Source organism: Phyllostomus discolor, chromosome 8 (assembly GCF_004126475.2).
Source record: "Phyllostomus discolor isolate MPI-MPIP mPhyDis1 chromosome 8, mPhyDis1.pri.v3, whole genome shotgun sequence".
Lineage (NCBI taxonomy): Eukaryota > Metazoa > Chordata > Mammalia > Chiroptera > Phyllostomidae > Phyllostomus > Phyllostomus discolor.
In genome coordinates this window covers 36,120,070-36,139,966 of record NC_040910.2, presented here as the reverse complement: position 1 = coordinate 36,139,966, position 19,897 = coordinate 36,120,070, and the positions used below count along the sequence as shown (strand labels likewise).

General features: G+C 50.1%; 1 protein-coding gene across 1 annotated transcript in view; it reads right to left on the bottom strand.

Annotated features, from left to right (window-relative positions):
- SCARA5 (scavenger receptor class A member 5) overlaps positions 1-19,897 on the bottom strand; it is a 99,328-nt gene that overhangs the window by 40,609 nt on the left and 38,822 nt on the right. Inside the window, exon 4 of the mRNA XM_028520623.2 lies at positions 563-1,237. Coding sequence (XP_028376424.1) covers positions 563-1,237 — 675 coding nt within the window. The remainder of the gene's footprint in view (positions 1-562; positions 1,238-19,897) is intronic.

Genomic DNA, 19,897 nt, shown 5'->3' with positions numbered 1-19,897 from the left:
TTTCCAATTGTTCATATGGAAAATAATATAATACTTAATAAATAATATCATAACAAACTCTGTGTTTTGTGTGCTCTCGACTGGAAACCTACTCTTGCCCAACCCTGTATTGCTCTATCACAGTCTGGAAGGCCAGGTTCAAACTTGGAATTCCAACTCCTTGTAGCTCTACCACTGGAACACCATTTCCCTGGAGGGGTACTTTGCTCCCCCCAGCCTGAGTGCAGCCTGACCCTACCCCCCACCAACCCTTCGAGACTCCACCTGGCACATCCAAGCTCTGACTACTCGGTTCCCCCACTGCCACGCTTGGCCATTGTCATGCCCTGGGAAGTGGACACTGAGTGCACTCTCTGAGGGTAGGGACGCACAGGGGCGTGTACAGGCCTGAAAATGGGCATAGGCCATTTGGGCAGAAATTTCCAGGGCCCCGAAGAGCAAGCTTTAATAAATGAGGTGTGGGCTTCCAATGTCAAGTCAGCTTGGGGAGGGCCTTCGGGGAGGGAGCACAGGGAAAAGTCCTGAACAGGAGGGGCCCAGGCAGACACTGCGGGCTCCCTACCTTTGGCGAGGGAGATGTTCCTCAGAGCGATGGAGTGCTCCCAGTCCTTGAGGCGCAGGTCCTCTGTGACGGTGTTGAGCATAGCCAGCTCCTGCTTGAGCTGCAGCTCCATGCCCATGTGCGCCAGGCGCATGCGGCGCGTGTCCTCGCTGGCGTTGCTCACCAGCACCTGCAGGTCCTGCAGCCGCGTGCTGTGAAGGGCCACGTCGTAGGACAGGCTGTAGTTGAGGCCCCGCAGCGCACCGCCCACGTCCGCCAGCTCCTCGCCCAGGACGCCTACCCTGCGCGCCAGCCCGTCCAGCAGGCCCGCGTGGCGCCGAAGCAGCAGCTGGCTTTGGTTGCTCTCCACCTGCAGCTGGTAGAGCTCCAGCTGCGCAGAGTCACTCTGCTGGCCCGTGCGATCCCGCAGCAGGGCCACCGCCTGCTCTGTCTGAACCGCCTGCGCCTGCAGCCCCCACAGTGCGCCCTCCAGCCGCTGTACCGCGCCTGCCAGCGCCAGCAGCGAGTCCGACTGGTTCTGGAGCGCGTCCTGCACCTTCCACACCTGCTCGCTCAGATCCACCTGCAGCGGAGCCTGCAGCAGCCGCAGTTGCAAGTCCCTGAAACTCTCGTTCAGCCGGTTCACGTTGCGTGTCAGCACCTTCAGGTCATCTGGGGAGCTTCGGGGCCTGGATGCTGTGGATAAGGATGGCGAGAAATGAGTGCCACTAGGGAGGTCCTTGGGTCCCAAGAGGCGGGCCCTGCCAGAACATAGTATGCAATAGGCGCTCAATGAATGATGAATGAAGGGAAAGCAGAGGTAGCTATGGCTGAGCGCCTTAACAGTAACCAAGCATTGTGCTAAGCCAGTGGTCCCCAAACTTGTCTGCCCATTAGAATCACCTGGCCAGGTGTCCCACCTGCAGAAATTCTGATTTAATCAGTCTGGGTGTGGCCTGTGCTTTGAAAAAAAATTTTTTTTATTTTTTAAAGATTTATTTATTTATTTTTAGAGAGGGAAAAGAGGGCAAAAGAGAGAGAGAAACATCAATGTGCGGTTGCTGGGGGCCGTGGCCTGCAACCCAGGCATGTGCCCTGACTGGGAATCGAACCTGCAATACTTTGGTTCAATCCACTGAGCTACGCCAGCCAGGGCCTTTATTTTTTTAATTTTTAATTTTTTTAATTTTTATTTTTTTTTTGCTTTGAAATTTTTAAAAGCCAGAGATAATTCCAAGGTGCAGACTAGTTTGGGAACTGCTGGGAACCTCATATGTATGAGGTTGATCGACATGAAATGGTCATTTCTACATGTTGAAAATTGTCGAATATGAGCAGTTTCGTGAGGCTTGCCCTATGATACTGTGTGTTGCTATCCTCTCAGGTCAAGGGGGCAGGGACCATTATTGTCCTCTTTCACGGTCAGAGCTGTTAAAGTGGCTCAAGGGAGCCCAGCAAGTCAGTCATGCGGAGCCAGGTGACTTGCTGGCTCCAGAACCCGGTGCTTCCCTATGTGCCTGCCCCAGAGCTGCCCGCGGGAGCCCCACCTGCAGCAGACTCAGCCACGCTCTGGGCAACACTATTATTCAGCCTCCTGCGTTCAGGGTCCCTTTCCTTCTTGCCCACCTACAGTGTCAAGGTCTCCTCCGGATGGGTGCATGTTTTATATCGATACCCTCCCTTTTCTGCCTCCTCTGACCCTTCTTCTGGATCCCATATGTCCCTCTTCAGGCAAACACCTCTCCTCAGTGACTTCCCACTCTTCCTCGTGGCGCGGTTCCTTTCCCTGGTTATAAGCACCTACCTCACAGTGCTGAGGGGAGGGACATGCACCTTAAGCATTAGAATCTGGCATCCAGGGGCTCCCGGAAGCTCGTGGGCTGCGTGGACTCAGGCACACGAGTCCAGGTGTGGAGCAGATCTAGAGGGCTGGGATCTGGGGCAGGGGGCTGTGTTGTAATTCACCCATTCTCTCACTACTAGTTTTTTTTCTATCATGGAAAAAAAATGTGGCAAGGTCTCCCTTCTTTTGAAATGTTTCCTAACAATAGATTCCCAGAAGTGGGATCTACCAATCAACTATCAGAGGATATAGACATTTTTAGGACTCAAAAATTCCAGCCAAATCACTTCCCCAAAACTTTTGCCTACACAATAGAAGTTATACGTACATTATAGATTTTGAACTGTGCCAGTTTCAGTGAAATCTCGGTGCACTGAGTATTATAATTTTCATATTGTAATTTCACAGATATAAAATGTTGTTTTTGTAAGTGTATTTGCATTTTGGAAGTAGCCTTTTAAAGACAATGCATTAGCTCAAAGGAACGATCCAGACATTTTAGGTACCTGTGCTAATCAGAACAGAAATTATCTTGAGGGGTGAGTACTCTTCAGGCATCAAGTCGTGCTGTTTGAGCCCAGAGCAGCCTCCCTTTTGGGGGATCACTTGCCTTGCCCACCCCAGAAATGGAGCCTCTCCTTCTAACAGCCACAGTGCGCTCTCAGCCCACACGGCACACCACCCACCGTCTCCCCCATTTAATTTCTTCCAGATGTTCGCTGTTGTCAACAGGGAACAATTCCTTTTGAGTGCAACTCCCTTAATTCGTGTTTCTGCAGACAGTTCATTTATCTCCCTGCTGGTGCGTTTACTTTTCATGTGCTTTGATTATTCTTCGACTTTTATGCTTTCACAAAGAGGAAAATAAACCAGAGACTAACAGTACTGACTGGCGTTTCCAGAGTCCCCACTATATGCCAGGCCCTGTCCACACACCCCATCCCACGGCCACCCTATGAGATAACTACTATTACCATCCTCCCATTCCAAATGAGGAAACTGAGGCACAAAGAGGCTAGGTGGCTCACAAGGTCACACAGCCAGTAGGTGGAGGAGAGGGACCGAGCCGGGCGGTGTGGTTCCAGAGCTCCCGGCTCTCGGCCACCATGAGATATGCTGGAAGGGTGGGAGGCACAGAACCAACTTTTTGAGAGACGCACAAACAACCAAGGAGCTAGGAAGGCAGTGAGTTCCATCATAAATTTTGAGCTGGAGTCAGGCTGCTTGGTGGGAATCATGCAGAGATTCAAATGTGGATTCTGATTCAGTGTTAATTTCTGACCACTAATTAATGTGTCAATGTAGAATTTGCAAGAATATATGAGTAATGTATTAATGCTGGCCTCAGGCCATGCCCTGGGCTAGGTGGCTGGTACAAAGGTTTCTTCTGAAGCCTCCTTATCTGCCCAGCATCCCCTTCCCACTCACACCCCAGGCCCAAGTCAGCTTCCCGGTCGTGAGGAAAACAGCCACGTGCTGGCAAAGTCAAGGTGCCCCAGTGTGACCGACCAGAGAGGCCATCTTCCCCAGCACACCAACAATGCCCGAGGGCAGAAGACCCGTGTGTGCGTTGGGAGGAAGAGAGCAAAGAGTTCTGTTTGATGCTCAGTGACATAAACCCGGGATGTTGATGTTAACAGCCCTTCATATTTGTATACAAGTTCACATCTTTTGCCTCGCTTTTCAACATAATTAATCTCGGGAAGCAGGCAGGGCGGGCACATATTCATAATCTCATTTAAGGGTGAAAACAGAACAGTCTAGAGAGAGCTATAAGCGTAAAATAAGGATGAACTGGGTCATTCACCCCTCCATCCACACTCTGTCCTCTACATCTGCTGCTGGGACAGTCAGCCACACGCTGAACTCCAAAATCCATATGGGGAAACAGGGCAGGGATGACTTGTTTAAGTGCCTACTGTGTGCCATACTCGGTCCTAGTCTCTTACTAGAAGTCAAATCTTCCCAACCACCGTGCAAAGTGGAATTTCAAGGCCCATTTTCAGATGAAAGTGCTCAGGCAGGTGGCGGAGCATGAAAGCAGACTGAGGCCACAGAGTATCTGAAGGCCCTGCTAGCCCCGCGTTTTCCCTCCCTTGCCCAAAATAGCACAAACAGACTCTCTCCCCCTTCCTTCCCAGGCAGGCGGCCCTGGGGGCAGGCACACAGCCGTGGGGGCAGGCACCAGCAGCTGCCACGCAGAGGCCCTGTACCAGCCCCAGAAGTGCAAGTGGGAGGGTCTTGTCCGAGGTTTGGGAGAGCATGAAGAAGTGGCACTCGAGGAGTGTCACAGAGGGGCCCACGGGAAGGCAGAGGCTGGAACCCTGCCACATGCCTCACAGTTCTCGTGTGGTCCCCCCATGCCCTCGGGCAGACAGTATCACCAGTTGACAGGAGGAAAAAGGAAACTAGAGCAATTAACTAGCTCAAGGCCATCCTGCAAAAAGGAGGTGGACCCATCTCATTGTAGGTCCGGGCTTGTTTCGTTGCTTCCTGCAGGCCAGCGACGCTGCTGGGAGGAAGGAGAGCATCAGAACTCACAGAACATCACACTGAGGGCAGAGGGTGGGAACGGTGGGGCCGAAATGAGCCTGCAAAGCCAGCACATCAACATAAACACTGAGAAAAAGACAGGGGGCCTTCTTTCAGGTAGTCTGAGAAACCAGGTAGACTTGACTGGGATCTGGACACATGTGACTTTCACAGAAAATTAATTAAAAAGTGGATAATAATAGTCATTCAGAATTGCCTCATGAAGAGGTTAGCAGTACAGCTTTAGCACTTAAGGTGATCACATTTTCATTAGGGTTCCCCTCACCCTAGATGGAGGAGAATGCAGAGCCGGCCTCACGGGGTGTGACACGCTAATCACAGGGCTTCACGCTCAAGGGGCCCTGGGCTTGGGGCTTAACATCCTGTTGTGTTTCCCCGGAAACTTTTGATACTTTTACATTTGAATTTGTGTTTTGTAAGTGAAGGGCTGAAGCAGGGGAAATGAAGCAGATGGGGGAGAGGAGGTATTAGGGAACATTCATAAGGACCAAGAGGAAGGCAGCAGATGGGTAAATTTGGGGCGAGCTTTTCTGTGTAAGCACCACATGCCCCGGGCTAGCTCGGCAGGATGTCCAGGATGAGCCTTTACAAACTGGAGACCAGCCCCTTGGCCTGCAGTTCCGCCAGCCCAGCAAACGTACACGGCAGGGAGCCAGCTCCTTGGATCAGAAGGGGCCCCTTGAAAAAGAAACCAGGCAGACTCCGTCTTTGCACAGGTGGCCTGTGCTGTCCAATGCGCTGTCAGCCTGGAGATGCCCCCACCAGTGGCTCCCAGGGGCACCAGTTTTGCCTGCATCGGTATGACATCCTGAGCACCCAATTGCAGTGCCTTTGCCAGTTCAGGGACCAGCAGGGCTCTCCAAGTGAGCGAGCGAAGGTGGTCAGCTAGGTCTTACAGGCAGGATCCAACACACAGGCAAAGGAACTGCCCCCTGAAACTGCCCCTGAAACGGGGGTGGCTGCAGCCCAGGTGCCTGTCCTTTACAAACAGGCCCTGTCTCTGGCGGGCACATTGGTGAGCAAAGCTGTGAACTGGAGAGTGGGCAGCGCGAGCACTGGCTGGTGGCCAGCCGACAGCTATGACCCCAGTGGAAGAAAGCCCCAAGGGCACTGGGTCTATTACTTTTTCCAGGGGTGTGGCTCGATCCTCTGTGCTCCTGGCACAAGTGTCCCCTTTGGGGGGCCAGGCAAACAGAGGCTTCGATAATTCCCTGTGATTGTTGTGGAAAAGGGATCCAGGAGGAACTATAAGGCAAAAGGCTCCAATCGAAGGGACTGACCCCAGGATTGCCATTTCAGAGGCTGGAGGATCTGCAATCATTTCCAACAATGTCAGGACACCCAGCATTTCAGTAGAGCGAATAAATCTAACAGGAAAGAGACGAATTCTTTGTGAATTCACAAGTGGAGTTAGGAACTTGGCTGTTTAGACTAACATAGTGCCCAACACAGAACCTTGAACCCTGGTAGGTAGTCAATAAACAGGTGAATAAGTGAATGATTGAAAATGGAAAGTGTTATGAGGCCCAGAAGTGCCCAAATCCCTTCTTGGCATTAGAAGAACTTGGACTAGCAGAGACTGACAGGCCAGCCCTAGGTCCCACCTCCCACTCTCTCAGCCCAGCTGTCACTCCAGCCGGGACTACCATGACCAACTGTGGGTGGGTACAACCTGGCAGCCCCTTACTTCATCCATACCACTCATCCCTTACTGTCTGCCCCAGGGCTTCTGGGACTTCTCGGGATTGCAGGACCCAACCGGACCTCAGCCATGCATGGCCTTGACCCTCGGGAAACCCTGACCTATGTGGGCAGAAACTGGTGGAGGCATACTCTCCACGGAAGACAGTTCTGCAGCTCTTAATACAAACGCCCTTGGAAGGTCCTGGCAGGACTGAGCCCCGAGGCCACAGTGGAAGCCAGCTGAAGGACACATCCTTGCTTTTGCTTTTCCTTCTTTCCGGTCTCCCCAGCTCCCTGCTCCTGCTTCTTGGGATCACTTTTCACAGTAAACTACCAAGCCCATGCCTCGAGCTCTGACTTCCACAGAAATCCCAGGGTGTGACAAGAAGCATCCCTTCCTCCCCCAGCATAAAGAGGTTCTCTGTCTTCTGGCCCTCCTTTGGAGCTTTGCTTCGTCACACCTTGATTTTCCATTGTCTTAAGAGATCACAGATAAGTTCGAATTTAGGATATTCATTTGTTTATTCATGCAATAAGTTATTCCATACATGTGTGAGGTACCAACTCACGATGTGGGTCAGGTAGTGGTAAATACAGTTGGCCTTCTGTATCGCAGGGTGTCACACCCACAGATTCAACCAACCGTGGATCGAAAATATTTGGGGAAAAAAATCCCAGAAAGTTCCAAAAAGCAACTTGAATTTGCCGTGCGTGGAGCACTACAAATGAGGTGATGTGTAGGTGTGCCCTGCTGCAGCCTATGTACAGATATGGGCTATATGCAAATGCTCTGCCACTTTATATGAGGGACTGGAGCATCTGAGGGGGTCCTGGAATCAATCCCCTGGGGATAATGAGGGTCGATTTCTAGAGAAGTCGAAAGAAGTTCCTTGCCTCCCCGTTTACTTCGGGAGAAAACTGCACACACACACAAAGACCCTGTCTTAAGGCTCCTCTGTTTGAAAGTGTTTCCAAATGTTCCTTGGGGAAAAAACCAAAAACCGCTAAACCCAACATTAAGATTATCTGAAGAAGTTGGATACAGTTAGTGCAATTAGTGACCATTCTTCAGTAGCCTGGGGACACGGCTTCTGCGTGTGTTTGTCCGATGCCTCTGTGAGCAGCGCAGAGAAGGAACCGGAAAGGACAGGAACTGGAGGAGGGAAGTGGGGCAGGGAGCTGTAGCCCCGGTGACAGAGGAGGGCCTTGGACAGGGCCACGCCTGGCAGGCCAGTGGGGAGGGACACACACAAGACCTGGTGAGAAACGAGACTGTCAGGAATCTGTGGCCTCCTGGAGCTGGAGGGTCGGCTAGTCTGAATTATGTTGGTGGGCTTCAGACTATAGAGGTGGTTTCTAGTTGCCTGGTTCCTGGCCCTGGGATGACTAAGGCACAGGAATATTGCCTCTTGGGGCCTGACAGAGGGGTCATGGTCTCGAACTGAATATCACAGGCGTGTTCCTGGCTGGACTGTTTGGTGTCTTGAAGAGGAAGAAGAGGAAGGCTCAGGTGCTTTTGAATGACATGGTGTCCGGGGACATGAAGTCCTCAGACCGGTGGAACCGATATGCTATTGATGGCCAACAGCAGATGGAAGCTGGCAAGTGGATATTGTAGATGACAGAATTCAAAGCAACATTCATCGATGGGAACGCTCTGCTGAAGGCGGGAGGATTGCCTGTGCAAGGGGCGGGTGTGGCGGTTTGCATTTACAATCAGACTCTGAAGGAGACCCCTGGATTCCACATTAGTTAGCTCTGGTTTATCAAATTCTTCCCTGTACTTCAGACTCTCCACGTGCCTCACGCCACCAAACCCTCAAGATGACCTGGGGAGTAAGCATTATTATCCCTGTTTTAAAGAGCAGAAAGCTAAAGCTCAGAGAAACCAAGCGAATGTTCGAAGGTGTTATCGTTAAGAGGGGACCACGCTGGAACTGGGCCTGGGTGCCGGGATGCCAGCTCCGGCGTCTCCCCACCAGACCCTCCTCCCGGCTTCACGTCACGGTGGGAAAACAAACACACGTGTGCCGTGAGAGCAAATGTTCTGAGGCTGTAATCGGGCGTTGTAAACAAGATGTCTCCGTGTGGTCATCCTAACACTGCTCCTGAAGTCACCCTGCCAAGCTCCAGTGGGTCCTGCTGAGCTGGCCAGTTCTTAGAGACACCAAACAGTCCAGCCGGGAGCATGCCTGTGATATTCAATTTGAGACCATGCCTCCTCTGTCAGGCCCCAAGAGGCAATATTCCTGTGCCTTAGTCATCCCAGGGCCAGGAACCAGGCAACTAGAGACCGCCTCTGTAGTCTGAAGCCCACCAAAATAATTCAGAATAGCCAGCCCTAATTTGTTTATCACCCCTTCCTCCTCCTTGCCTTTCTCCCACAAACTCCAATAAAGGGTGTGGCCTCAGGGCTCCCCTCACTCCCATCTTCTGCCACTGCCCTGCATGGTGTGCCATCCTCCTGTCTCCAGAGCCTGTGAGGGATGCAATAAACTTTATATCCTGGAGCCCCTCCTCCATCTCCTCTGTGGCCACACTTGACTGACCGTTTCATGAAAAAACACAAAATCGGTTCCTGCATCCAGCTTTACAGAGGGGGCTTAGAGAGACTGAGCGGTTTGTTCAAGACCACACTACTCGTGAGTGGCAAGTGCAGACTTAAACCCCAGACCATCTGCTCTCTCCCAGGGCATGGTCTGTCCCTCTTGCTCCAGCAGGGGCCCACCAGCAGGAGGCTGGGATAGAGGGGCCCTTCCGCATCCCCCAGTATGCCTCCTGGCACAGTCACGTGAGCCCACAGTCTAAAATCAGTGAGGGAGGCGAGCATGTCTCTCTGCTTCTATCTGTCCGGACACTTTGTTCTGCAAGCGCTTGTTTTCAAACAGCTCAGTCTCAGCTCCCCAGAGTTTCCACGTGGCTTTGAGTTGGAGCCCTGTGAGCTCTCCCATTGGCCAATTTTCTCAGCTCCGTCTTTCTTCACTTGTCGAGCCTGTCATAAAATATTCTAAGGAGGTTGGAAATTATTCTCACTAATAAACATGTAAAATATCTGGGCCAGACTTGCCAGGAATCTAGGCACTTATTGGGTTTCCTCTTCCAGGACACGAGGTTTGCAGCTCATGTGTCAAACCTCTCACACGGCTGTTCTTCAACGAGTGGGCCTGTGGCACCAGAAGATCATAGAGGCTTGGAGCCAAAGTTGGTCTTAATTATCATTTACATCTCATTTGCAGATGGGGAAACAAACGCTGAAAAAAGTGAAAAATGTCCCAGGTCATCTAGAGAGTTTGGTGGCAGAACCAGGGCTACTGCTCATATCCCTTGAAACCCAGTTCCACTCTCTTTCTACCACACCACTCCACCGTTAGCGGAACCAGGATTGGGTGTCCATCTACCCACCCACCCATCCACCCCTCCATCCATCCACCCAACCACCCATTCATCTGTCAATCTACCCACCTACCCTTCCACACAAATCATCACTAACAATAACACAAAAATCATCCCCACCCCAACAAGCAGAGTTTTTCCCATTGAAAACACTGACACTAGGAGTTAGAGTTGCTTTGAGATGTTAACTGGTCCCCAGAGTATGCTGCATTATTAGGTTGGATGTCTTTAGTGTTGCAAATATTCAGTGTTGCAAAAGAGTAACGTGAAATCGTGCCAGCGATAGTCATCAATCACGTATGGTATTCTGTGGGTTCAGAAATGTTTCTACAAAAGGAAAAAATTTTGATAATGACTTTTAACATGCTGTAATAAAAACTGTATCTCATGTCTCCAGTTTTTCAAAAACAGCATCACGTGAAGTACAAAAGAATACATAAAGAAAGTAGATTTTAGGATTTCATAGACTCTGAGAATTCAATGGGTTCTTAGACATTGATTAGAAAAGAAGGAATAGTGAAGTTAGAGCCCTAAGGCTTGGGTTCAAGTGTTACCCACCACTTAACTTGCCCCTCTTGGACAAGGAAAGTCATCATTATGAGTCTCTCCCTTTTCATCTAAAAGTAGAATTAAGAACATCTACCTCGGGTTGTCTCGAGGACTAAAGGGAAGAGTAGCTGAGCACTTACTATGGGCCGGGCACTGTTACGTGCTTTAGGCAGGTGTTATCACGTCTGAGAAAATCAGACATGTGGGAAGAAAGCCCCACATACGTTGCAAAGCCCTATTCAAATTCATACTGCTGGTATTCACGGAGATCCTCTACTCAAGCTGCCTCCCCTCTCTTCATTATCGGACTTGCTTGACTCATGCTCATAAAGCTAACACTTCTGTAGAGTTTTACATTTTACACAGTGCTGTTACGTACATTACCTAATTTTAAATTCTGGACCAGCATTTAATCCGTAGTTGTGCTGGACAAAGAACTGAGGGCAGAGAGAAGAAATGGTTTTTACACCTCTAGCTAAGGGTGACGGCCAGGCCCTGAGACTCAGTCTGGCAGCTCTAAATGGACAGTGTTCCACCCACCTTTACTCCTCACCTGCCTCGTGCTTGTGACTTTCTGGAAGCCTGAACACACAGCTCTTCCACCCCTTCACCCCCAGGGACCCCCAGCCCTACTTTCCTTAGGGCATGAAAATTATTTGGTACTTTCCAAAGAGATCAAGAATGCTGACTCCTCACTTTTCAACCACTGCCACCGAGCGCATCAGCTGTCACCACAAGGGGACCTGTCCACTGTCTTCGATGGGCAGACTGACCCTATAACTTAACCCTCCCCGTGAGCTCTCCTCCGGCTGTGCCCGAATCACTCTTGTGCCCGGGGTCAGAGATGCTGGCAAACACCCCGAGCCTCTGGGCAGAGGGCCTACTTCTGTGCTCATCAGTGACCAGCCCAGGGCAGCTGCAGCCACCTCCCTTTCTTGCTTTACCTCTTGGACCACACAGCCCTGCCAAAGACTTGTGCCATCTTGGCTCACTCTCCTGCGGAACTGCCTTGAGTGAATTGCTGGGCTGGAGGGAAAAACATCCCCTTAGCTGCCCTTCAAAACCTTCTTCATGCACCTCACCACCTGAGTCTGCTTTAGCCTCGCATTCTCAGCAGCAACTCTCTGCACCCACTTCCCCAAGAACACGGATGCCATGTAGCAGGAACTCCACGTCCTCTGCACCCCACGTCTGTCTGCATCCACGTTGTTTCCTCTAGGACCCGAGTGAGAAGCAAGCCCTTCCCTTCCCCAGGTGACCTGCAGCCTCTGCGTCCCGGGCCACCCCTGCCGGCTCCGCAGGAAGGCCCGTGGTGGGGTAGAAGAAGGGTAAGGGACTCGTCAGTGACATGTGTGGCTGGTGGGGTGTTAAGTGGTCACCTCCTATACAGTACAGATTCCCAACAAGACACTTATTTAAATATTGGAAGATAGATCCCCTTTCCTTGAGGTTTCAAGTCCCTTCACCATGCAAATCATTCTTCTTTAAATGTGTTTCAGCTTGTCTGCCTGAAACATTCACCAGTGGTGAATGTTTAACAACTGGTTCTGTGGGACAAAACCTACAATCCCACTGTGCAGGGCTGGCCAGTCCCAGAGGTGTGAATATTCCCACTACGGCCTGTGTCAAACTGCCCACGTGACACCGCTAATGATGGGGTGGGGACAAGACGCACATCACTGGGGTGACTTCAGGCCTCCAGTGTTTGCATCCATGCACAACTGCGGAGCTCAGAGAGGAAACACCACTAGAAGCTAGAAGAAAACACCACTTTATGACTGGCTTGGGAATAACTGATTCAGGCCAAGAATCATCAGTAGATGCTAATACCGTTTAGAGAAAGATCGGTGGAGAACGGTGTCTCTCTACACAGTATGACAGTGTGTCCCCCAGGTCACTTCTTCATTAGAAAGGGAACAGGAGGTACCTTCACAGTAAAGACCTCGACCAAGTAATCAAGTTTTACATCACCAGTCAAGGAACGAAGTGACACAGTATGCCTGCCCCTGGTGTGATGCTCTGAGCAGAACTTACCAAGTGTCTCTGCCAAGGATGTTTAACCTGTATCTAGTCATGCAGAAACAATTAAACAAACTCAAATTAAGGGACATTCTACCAAGCACCTGACCTGTGTTCTTCAAAAACATTGATGTCATGAAAAATAACGAACGCTAGACATCATTCTAGATCAAAGAAGACGGAAGGGGTGGGACAACGGAATCCGCAACCCTGGATTATGTCCTGCATCAGGGCAAAGAAAGAAAATTGCTGTAAAGGACATTACTGGAGCAACTGAGGAAAGTAAATTGTGGACTATACATTTATAATTCTATTGTACCAACATTAAATTTCCTGAATTGAATAGCTCTAAGGGGTGATGTGAGAGAATGTTACTGTTCTAGAAAATACATACTAAACTAATTAGGGGTGAAGTTTGCAACTGACTCTCACATGGCTCCACAACAATAAACACAGCAGTTACAGTGGGCTGGGGTGAGAGGGAGAGAGAGAGAGAGAAAGAGGCCAGCAAAATGTTAAAAATTGATGAATCAAGATGAAGGGTATAAGGGTGCTCATTATACAATGTTTTCGACTCCTTGGTAGGTTTAAACAATTTCAAAATGAGAAAATTGAATAAACAAAGGCCTACACTGAAGGGCTGTGGAGTTGTCTAGTCTGCATGAAGTCCAAAGGGCAGTCACCTCCATTAGCCTGCATGCCACACCTCTAGACCCCAAACTTGGCTTTCAAGTTGCTGTCGAGTGTATCTTCCCTAATGCTCAAGCAAAGGACTTCACATCCATTCATAGTAGATTCTCAAGTCAGGGCTCTTCCTCTGGATCTCAGCTCGTTTTGGCTTCTGGCTCTGCATTCCTGTGAACTGAATGCATACCTCTGTGAGCCGCAAAGCACATAAACGTGCTCTCTGGGATTAAACTGCATTTAACAAAGTTTATGAAGCACACACAATGTGCAAAACAACAGACTGAGTATAAAAAAGTCAGCAATAACTGAAAACAACGTGATTGTTTATTGTAGGCTTTTGGAAACTATAAGAACGAGGTCTTACATGGTTCTTATAGTCACCTATAGTCAACAAGGTTCTTTGGTCACCTCATAGCACCCCATGGTAGTGAGCATATAGTAGGTGCTTAATAAATGTGCGATTTGGCCTCACATCTGTAAGCAGGCAAAAGGCTTAAAGAGTCAGTTTCCTTGAGGTGATATAAGTAATAATCAAATGTATGAAAAATTGTATGAGATTATTAGCTATCAAAGAAATGCAAAATAAAACAAAACAAAATCTCTCTAAAAATAATGAGGTAAGTGCTACATCATGCTGGCAAGATTATGGTGGAAACTAGTGTGTTTATACATTGCTGATGATAGTGTAAAATACTTTTGAAAAGCAATTTGGCAAGATGTATCAAGTATCATAAAAATGTCCACATCCTCTGTTCAAGAATCTCACCCCTGGGAACTAACCCTGAGGAAACAATCCAGAAGAAGGGGAACACAATAGCACAGAGATAATAACTCATTGCCCTCTCATTTGTAGCAGTGAAAAACTGGAGCGTCATGAATGAAAAATCCAGGATAATAAAATCATGGTATGTCAACTAGGTGGACTTGGATGAAACCCTAAAAATGACAGCTATGAGGTCGGGTTTATAATGACGTGGGAAATGCATGTGCCAAAATATTAAGCAAATATGTACACAAAAAGGAAGATTAAAAAATGGGATTATTGAAAATAATTGATTTTTTAGACTATTGAAATTATGAGTGATGTTATGTTTCCTCTTGGCATTACTATGTTTGAGCAACATAAAGAACTTAAAATTATCATCTACTGAAAGGAGAAAAGGATAGTGTCACAGGCTAACTAGGGGTGTCCAACCTTTGGCATCTCTGGGCCACACTGGAAGAAGAGTTGTCTTGGGCCACACATTAAGTACATTATGACACATAATCACAAAAATATCTCATATGTTTTAAGTCAACTTATGATTATGTGTTGGGCTGCATTCATAGCCATCCTGAGCTGTATGTGGCCTGTGGACTGCAGGTTGGACACCCCTGGACTGTGTCCCTTACTCCCAAATTCCTATGTTGAAATTCTAGTCCCAGTACCTTAGAATGTTAATTGTACATGGAGATCAGGTCTTTAAAGAGATGATTAAGTTAAAATGAGGCTATCGGGGTGGATCCTAATACAACATGACCGGTGCCCTTATAAGAGAGGAAAAGACACTCTCAGACAGACAATCCCACCGAGGGCAGTGAGAGGGTGGCCATCTACATGCCTAGAAGGGAGCCTCAGGAGAAACCAAGCCTGCCAGCACCTTGATCTTGGACTTCCAGACTCCAGAATTACAAGAAAACAAATTTCTATGACTTAAGCCACCCAGTCTGTGGTATTTGATTATGGCAGCCCTAGAAAACCAACGCAGGCTGTAACAGACAACCCGGCCAGGCAGGGCCAAGGGCCACCTCCAAGGATCTGACAACCAGAAGACTGGGCGCACGGGACGGGTCGTCATCGACACTCCTGTGTCCCCAGGACCACAGAGAATCGAAGGAGGCTCCTTTCGCCATCTTCAGCCCAGCAAGTGGAGTCCGGGAGTGGCTCTAAAACCTCCTGCAAATCAGGAGCACCTGAGTAACTCTGAGATTGGAGCCTGGACATTCTGATTTAGAAATGGGGCGGGCCCTGGAATCTGCATTTCTAATAACAGCTTTGCCCTGGTTTTGTTTCACTGGCATAGTTGTGCTGAGAGAGCTGTGGAATGACTGAGGTTCACGATCCCTTTAGCTTTCGGGTTTCTTCTTTATGCTCCCTTAACTTCTTCTGTCTCTCCCAGCAAACAGAGGTCCCAGGAGGTCAGAATGTCATGTTCGACCTTCAAATCCAATCTGGCTTAAACATCCGAAGGGCAAGCAATCCCACTTCGGAGCCTACACCCAAAACAGTTGAAAGCAGGGATTCAACGAGGAAGTCTTCGCCATGTTCATGGCCACTGTTCATGGCCCAAAAAGTGGAGGCAACCCCAGTGTGCGTTAATGCATGGATGGAGAAACAGAAAGTGGAAAGTATACACCAAGGAATATTATTCAGCCTTAAAAGGAAAGAAATCCTACCACATGCTACTACATAGATGAACCTTGAGGACATTATGCCAGGTGAAATAAGCAGTCACAAAGGACAAATATTGTATGTGCGTCCTAGAGTAATCCAACTCAGAGAGACAGGAAGCAGCACTGTAGTTTCTAGGGGCTTGGGGTGGGGAACACGGAGTCAGTGTTTAAAGGGCATGGAGTATCCTTTGGGAAGATGGAAAGAGTCCTGGAGGTGGATGGTGGTACAATTCGCACAACAATGTGAATGCCCTTAACACTCCTGAGGTGTGTGCTTAAAGATGGTTACTATGGTATAAGTTTTATGTTATTCTATTTTACCACAATTCAAAACATGTCTAAAGGGGAATTAAGAGAAGGGCCGGGATGGGGTGGGGCAGGAAGATGCGCTAAGCCTCAGCCAGGTCTGGGGACTCACCCCCCGGGGTGAGGGTGGGACTGAGGGGAGAGAGAGCCTGGCTGGGTCCAGGCGCTCCAGACGAGCGTTACTCAGGCTCTGCCCAGTCCCACCCAAGGCCAGATGATAAACAGGCCACCTGGGAGCCACTTGATGCAAGCCCAGCTCGGCTTTCATAACTGAAGTTTGGGGCCTGGCCTGGGGCCTGGGCTGGGATCTTCTTTCCCTTCCCCCGTCTGCTCTGCCCTCAACTGTAAAGGTGGGGGCCCCGGGCTGGCCCAGCTCCGTGGGGAGGCCCGGGCTTTCAGTCCATGGGGAGGAAGAGTGCAGCCTGGGGCCCGAGTGCTTGGGGTCTGTGTCCTGGGCACATGAGAGCTCTTAACACGGCCCATTCCTCCGGGGTTTGGGGGTAACGTTCCCAAGTCCCGCTCTGAGGAGGGAAAACAAACAGCTGAGTGCAGGCGGCTCCAGCTGTGGGACACTTTCCAAGACTGAGAGAAAAAAAAATTATTGCAGCCCCAAACGCCTAGTTAAGTCGAAAGCAATGGCTGTTGAAAGGAATGGCAACTTCTCCATAACCTGCAGTTTTATCTAGAAAATTTAAAACTCCATCCTTGAGAGTTCGTTTTACTTTGTAATTGCAGTATTACAGTCCTCTGTAAATGTGGTATTAGAGTCCTTTGCAAATGTGGTGTTACAGTTGTTTGTAAATGTGGTGTCACAGCCCTTTTTGTAGGTCTGTTTGTGTAACATGGGCTGTAACAGCAAACATCATAAAACCCCACATGGCCAGGCCGTGTGAACCGGCACAAATGGGTGGGACAGAGAATAGGCTCAAAACCAGTGTTCTTTGTGGAAAACCACCCTCCCTCCCCCTGACCACCAGGTGCCTCAGTTTCCTATCGACTTCTTGCCCAGAGGCCATGCAGTTTGGAGGACGGGGCAGTGGACTCGGGCAGATCCCACCCCAGGCCTGCTCTGGTCACGTGTGAACAGAGCCCCACCTGCCTGGCCCAAGGCTCTAGTTCCCAGCCGATCTGCATTTCTCACCCCCACCACCCCCGCCCTTGCCCCCGTGGGGCTGGGTGGAGACCCTGTGCAAGCGGTGGGCATCTGTGGAATGAGCTTGACGAGGAAGCCAGAGTCCGAGTGCAGCTCAGCCCCGCACTGCCAAGTGCCATCGACATTTACCCAGGACCTGCCCACCTGTGAGGACTCTCCGTCTCCCTGGGCCTCCCTATCCTCATCTACAACGGGGTTGATGATGTCTCCCCCACAGCACAGTGTGAGGATCAAGTGGAATGACGATGTGAAATACGACACTACTCTGATGTCACCATGCCACTGGTGGTGAGGGTGGGAGACAGGGGCCTTGGGCACTACGAACAGGGCAGTGCAGAAACCAGGCCGAGGCTGCCCGTGATAAGTCAGAGTGTGAAGGAGGCAAGAGGAGTGCGGGTGAGCAGTGACACATAACTCACCCCTGACTGGCCTGCTTGGGCCTTAACCACGCCCCTTAAGAGAGCTTTTCCCTGTGGAAACTGTGACGGTCACGGAGACTGGAGCCGGATGGGAAACCCCCTCTACATCCTCCACTACAGGTGGCCTGGGCAAGGATGGGCTGGTGGACACAGGTGTGACCCCAAAGAGGAGCTGGGGGCTGCGGTGGGTGGGACACCGCCCCTGCCCCAGGGAAAAGGTGTCCTGCAGGAAGTACTGGAGCCGCAGTGAGTTGGCCGGGCTGCTGGGACCCCTGTGTGGGAACAAGCAGGCTGGGCCTGGGCAGGGCTGAGGGAGCCAACAGGGTCCTGAGCTAGAAGTTATCAGAGCTGATGGGACTTTGAAGGCCTCATCCAATAACTATCAACCTGGGGTCCCTGATATAATCTCTAAAGAGCCCCAAAGTGGACGTGGGTTTTCCAAATGGAACAACTGATAACCACCGATGTGCCAAAGAGCGGTTCCCAAGGCTCTTACACAGCCAGCGACAGTGCTGGGACATTGAGCCAAAGGCCGGACCGCCAGTGCGGCAGCCCTTCCTCTCTGGTGCAGGTGCTGACTTGCACGCGGCCACAGGGAAAGGCAGGAGAGAGGCCAGTCTAGAACATGAGCGAGTCTTGCCGGGCGGCCAGAGGGCTGTACTTTGGTGCAGGACCTGGGAGCAAAGGACACCAGACCCTCCCTCTTTCCATGGGGGTAGGGTGGTGGTGGTGGTCTATTACTCTTATTACAAATGTTCTGTATGTTATGATGCCTCGACAACTTAAACAGATCTTCCTGGCTGGGAGAAGCTGTCCCTCCCTGGGATGCTTAGAGAGAGCAGAGAGCCCCAGTTTACCTTCAAAGATGCAAACCAGCCAACGCAGAGCTGCACCTTCTCTATCCGTCTGGCCTGTGCACCCAGCAGGCAAGTTTTCTCTGTCCTGACCACCCCTGGGCCAGGTACCAGAGACCACCCCAGCAGCCCAAAGCCCACTGAAATTCCTCAGACTAGCCAGTCCTGAACTGCTTGCTCTGCACTGTCCTGTAGAAATCCCATTAAGGGGCGTGGCCTAGGCCCTTGCCTCATCCCGGGCCTGCTGCCTCTCGGTGCTTCGCCTGCGTGGCGTGCCATCCTCCTGTCTCTGGGATCTGTGGGAGCAACACATTTTGTTTACCTGAGCCACTCCTCTTTCCTCCTGAGGCAGCACCTGACTAAGCCTATCTTGAAAAAAAGAAACCCGCAAAACAGGGAGCTTTCCTAAGATGTAGCAGAAGACGAGGCCCACAATGCTTCCTTTCTTTCACGCTTTGCCCAGGGAGGACTTCAAGTGAACTTTCATGCCTGGGCATACCAGAGGGCATGGTGTTCCCCGCTGAATTCATGTCTACGGAGAACTGGTGAATGCGGGCCTGTTCAGAGAGAGGGTCTTTGCAGATGTAATCGAATTAAATTAGGTTCACGCTGGATTAGGGTGGGCCATTTGTGACAACATGATGGACCTTGAGGACATTAGGTCAGTGCAATAAGCCGGACACAGAAAGACAGATCCTGTACAAGCTCACGTATGTGTGGGCTCTAAAAGGCCAAACTCATAAAATCAGAAAGTAGAAGGATAGTTTCCAGGGGCAACAGGGAGGGAGAAGTGGGGAGATGCTGGTCAAGGGTACAAAGTTGCAGTCATCCAAGATGAAGTTCTGGAGATTTCCAGCCTGGTGACAGTCGTTAACAATACCGTCCACAGCAGACCACCTATGCGATGGTGGTCCCGGAAGATGACAAGGGAGCTGTAAAATTTCCATGGCCTAGTGACATCACACTGTCCCAGTGTAACACATTCCTCGTGTGTTTGTGGTGATGCTGGTGCAAAGAAACCCGCTGCACTGCCAGTCGTGTCAAAGCATAGTACCTATGTGTGGTGCCAGCGGGGCGCCATGCTACACTCATCAGGGGTCACTTCTCAAATTATAGAAATGTCTAGCCACTCTGCTGTGCACCTGAAACTGATATAAAATAATATTGAATGTCAAGTGTCATTGAAAAAATGAAATAACTGGAAAAATTTCAAAACAAAAGTATAGCACGTGTCATTATGTACAGCACATAAACTTGATAATGGTAATAAAGGACCACCTTATGGAACATCATCACTACTTTATGTAATTACTAGACTATACCGTCGTCATTATTTTAGTGTTCTCTTTCTGCGTACAGGCTATCGCGTCTAACCTAGGCATGCGGGGAGCTGCCCCACCCGGGTCTGTGTCCATGTGCTCTATGACGTTCGCACAGTGAAATTGCCGAACGACGCATTTCTCG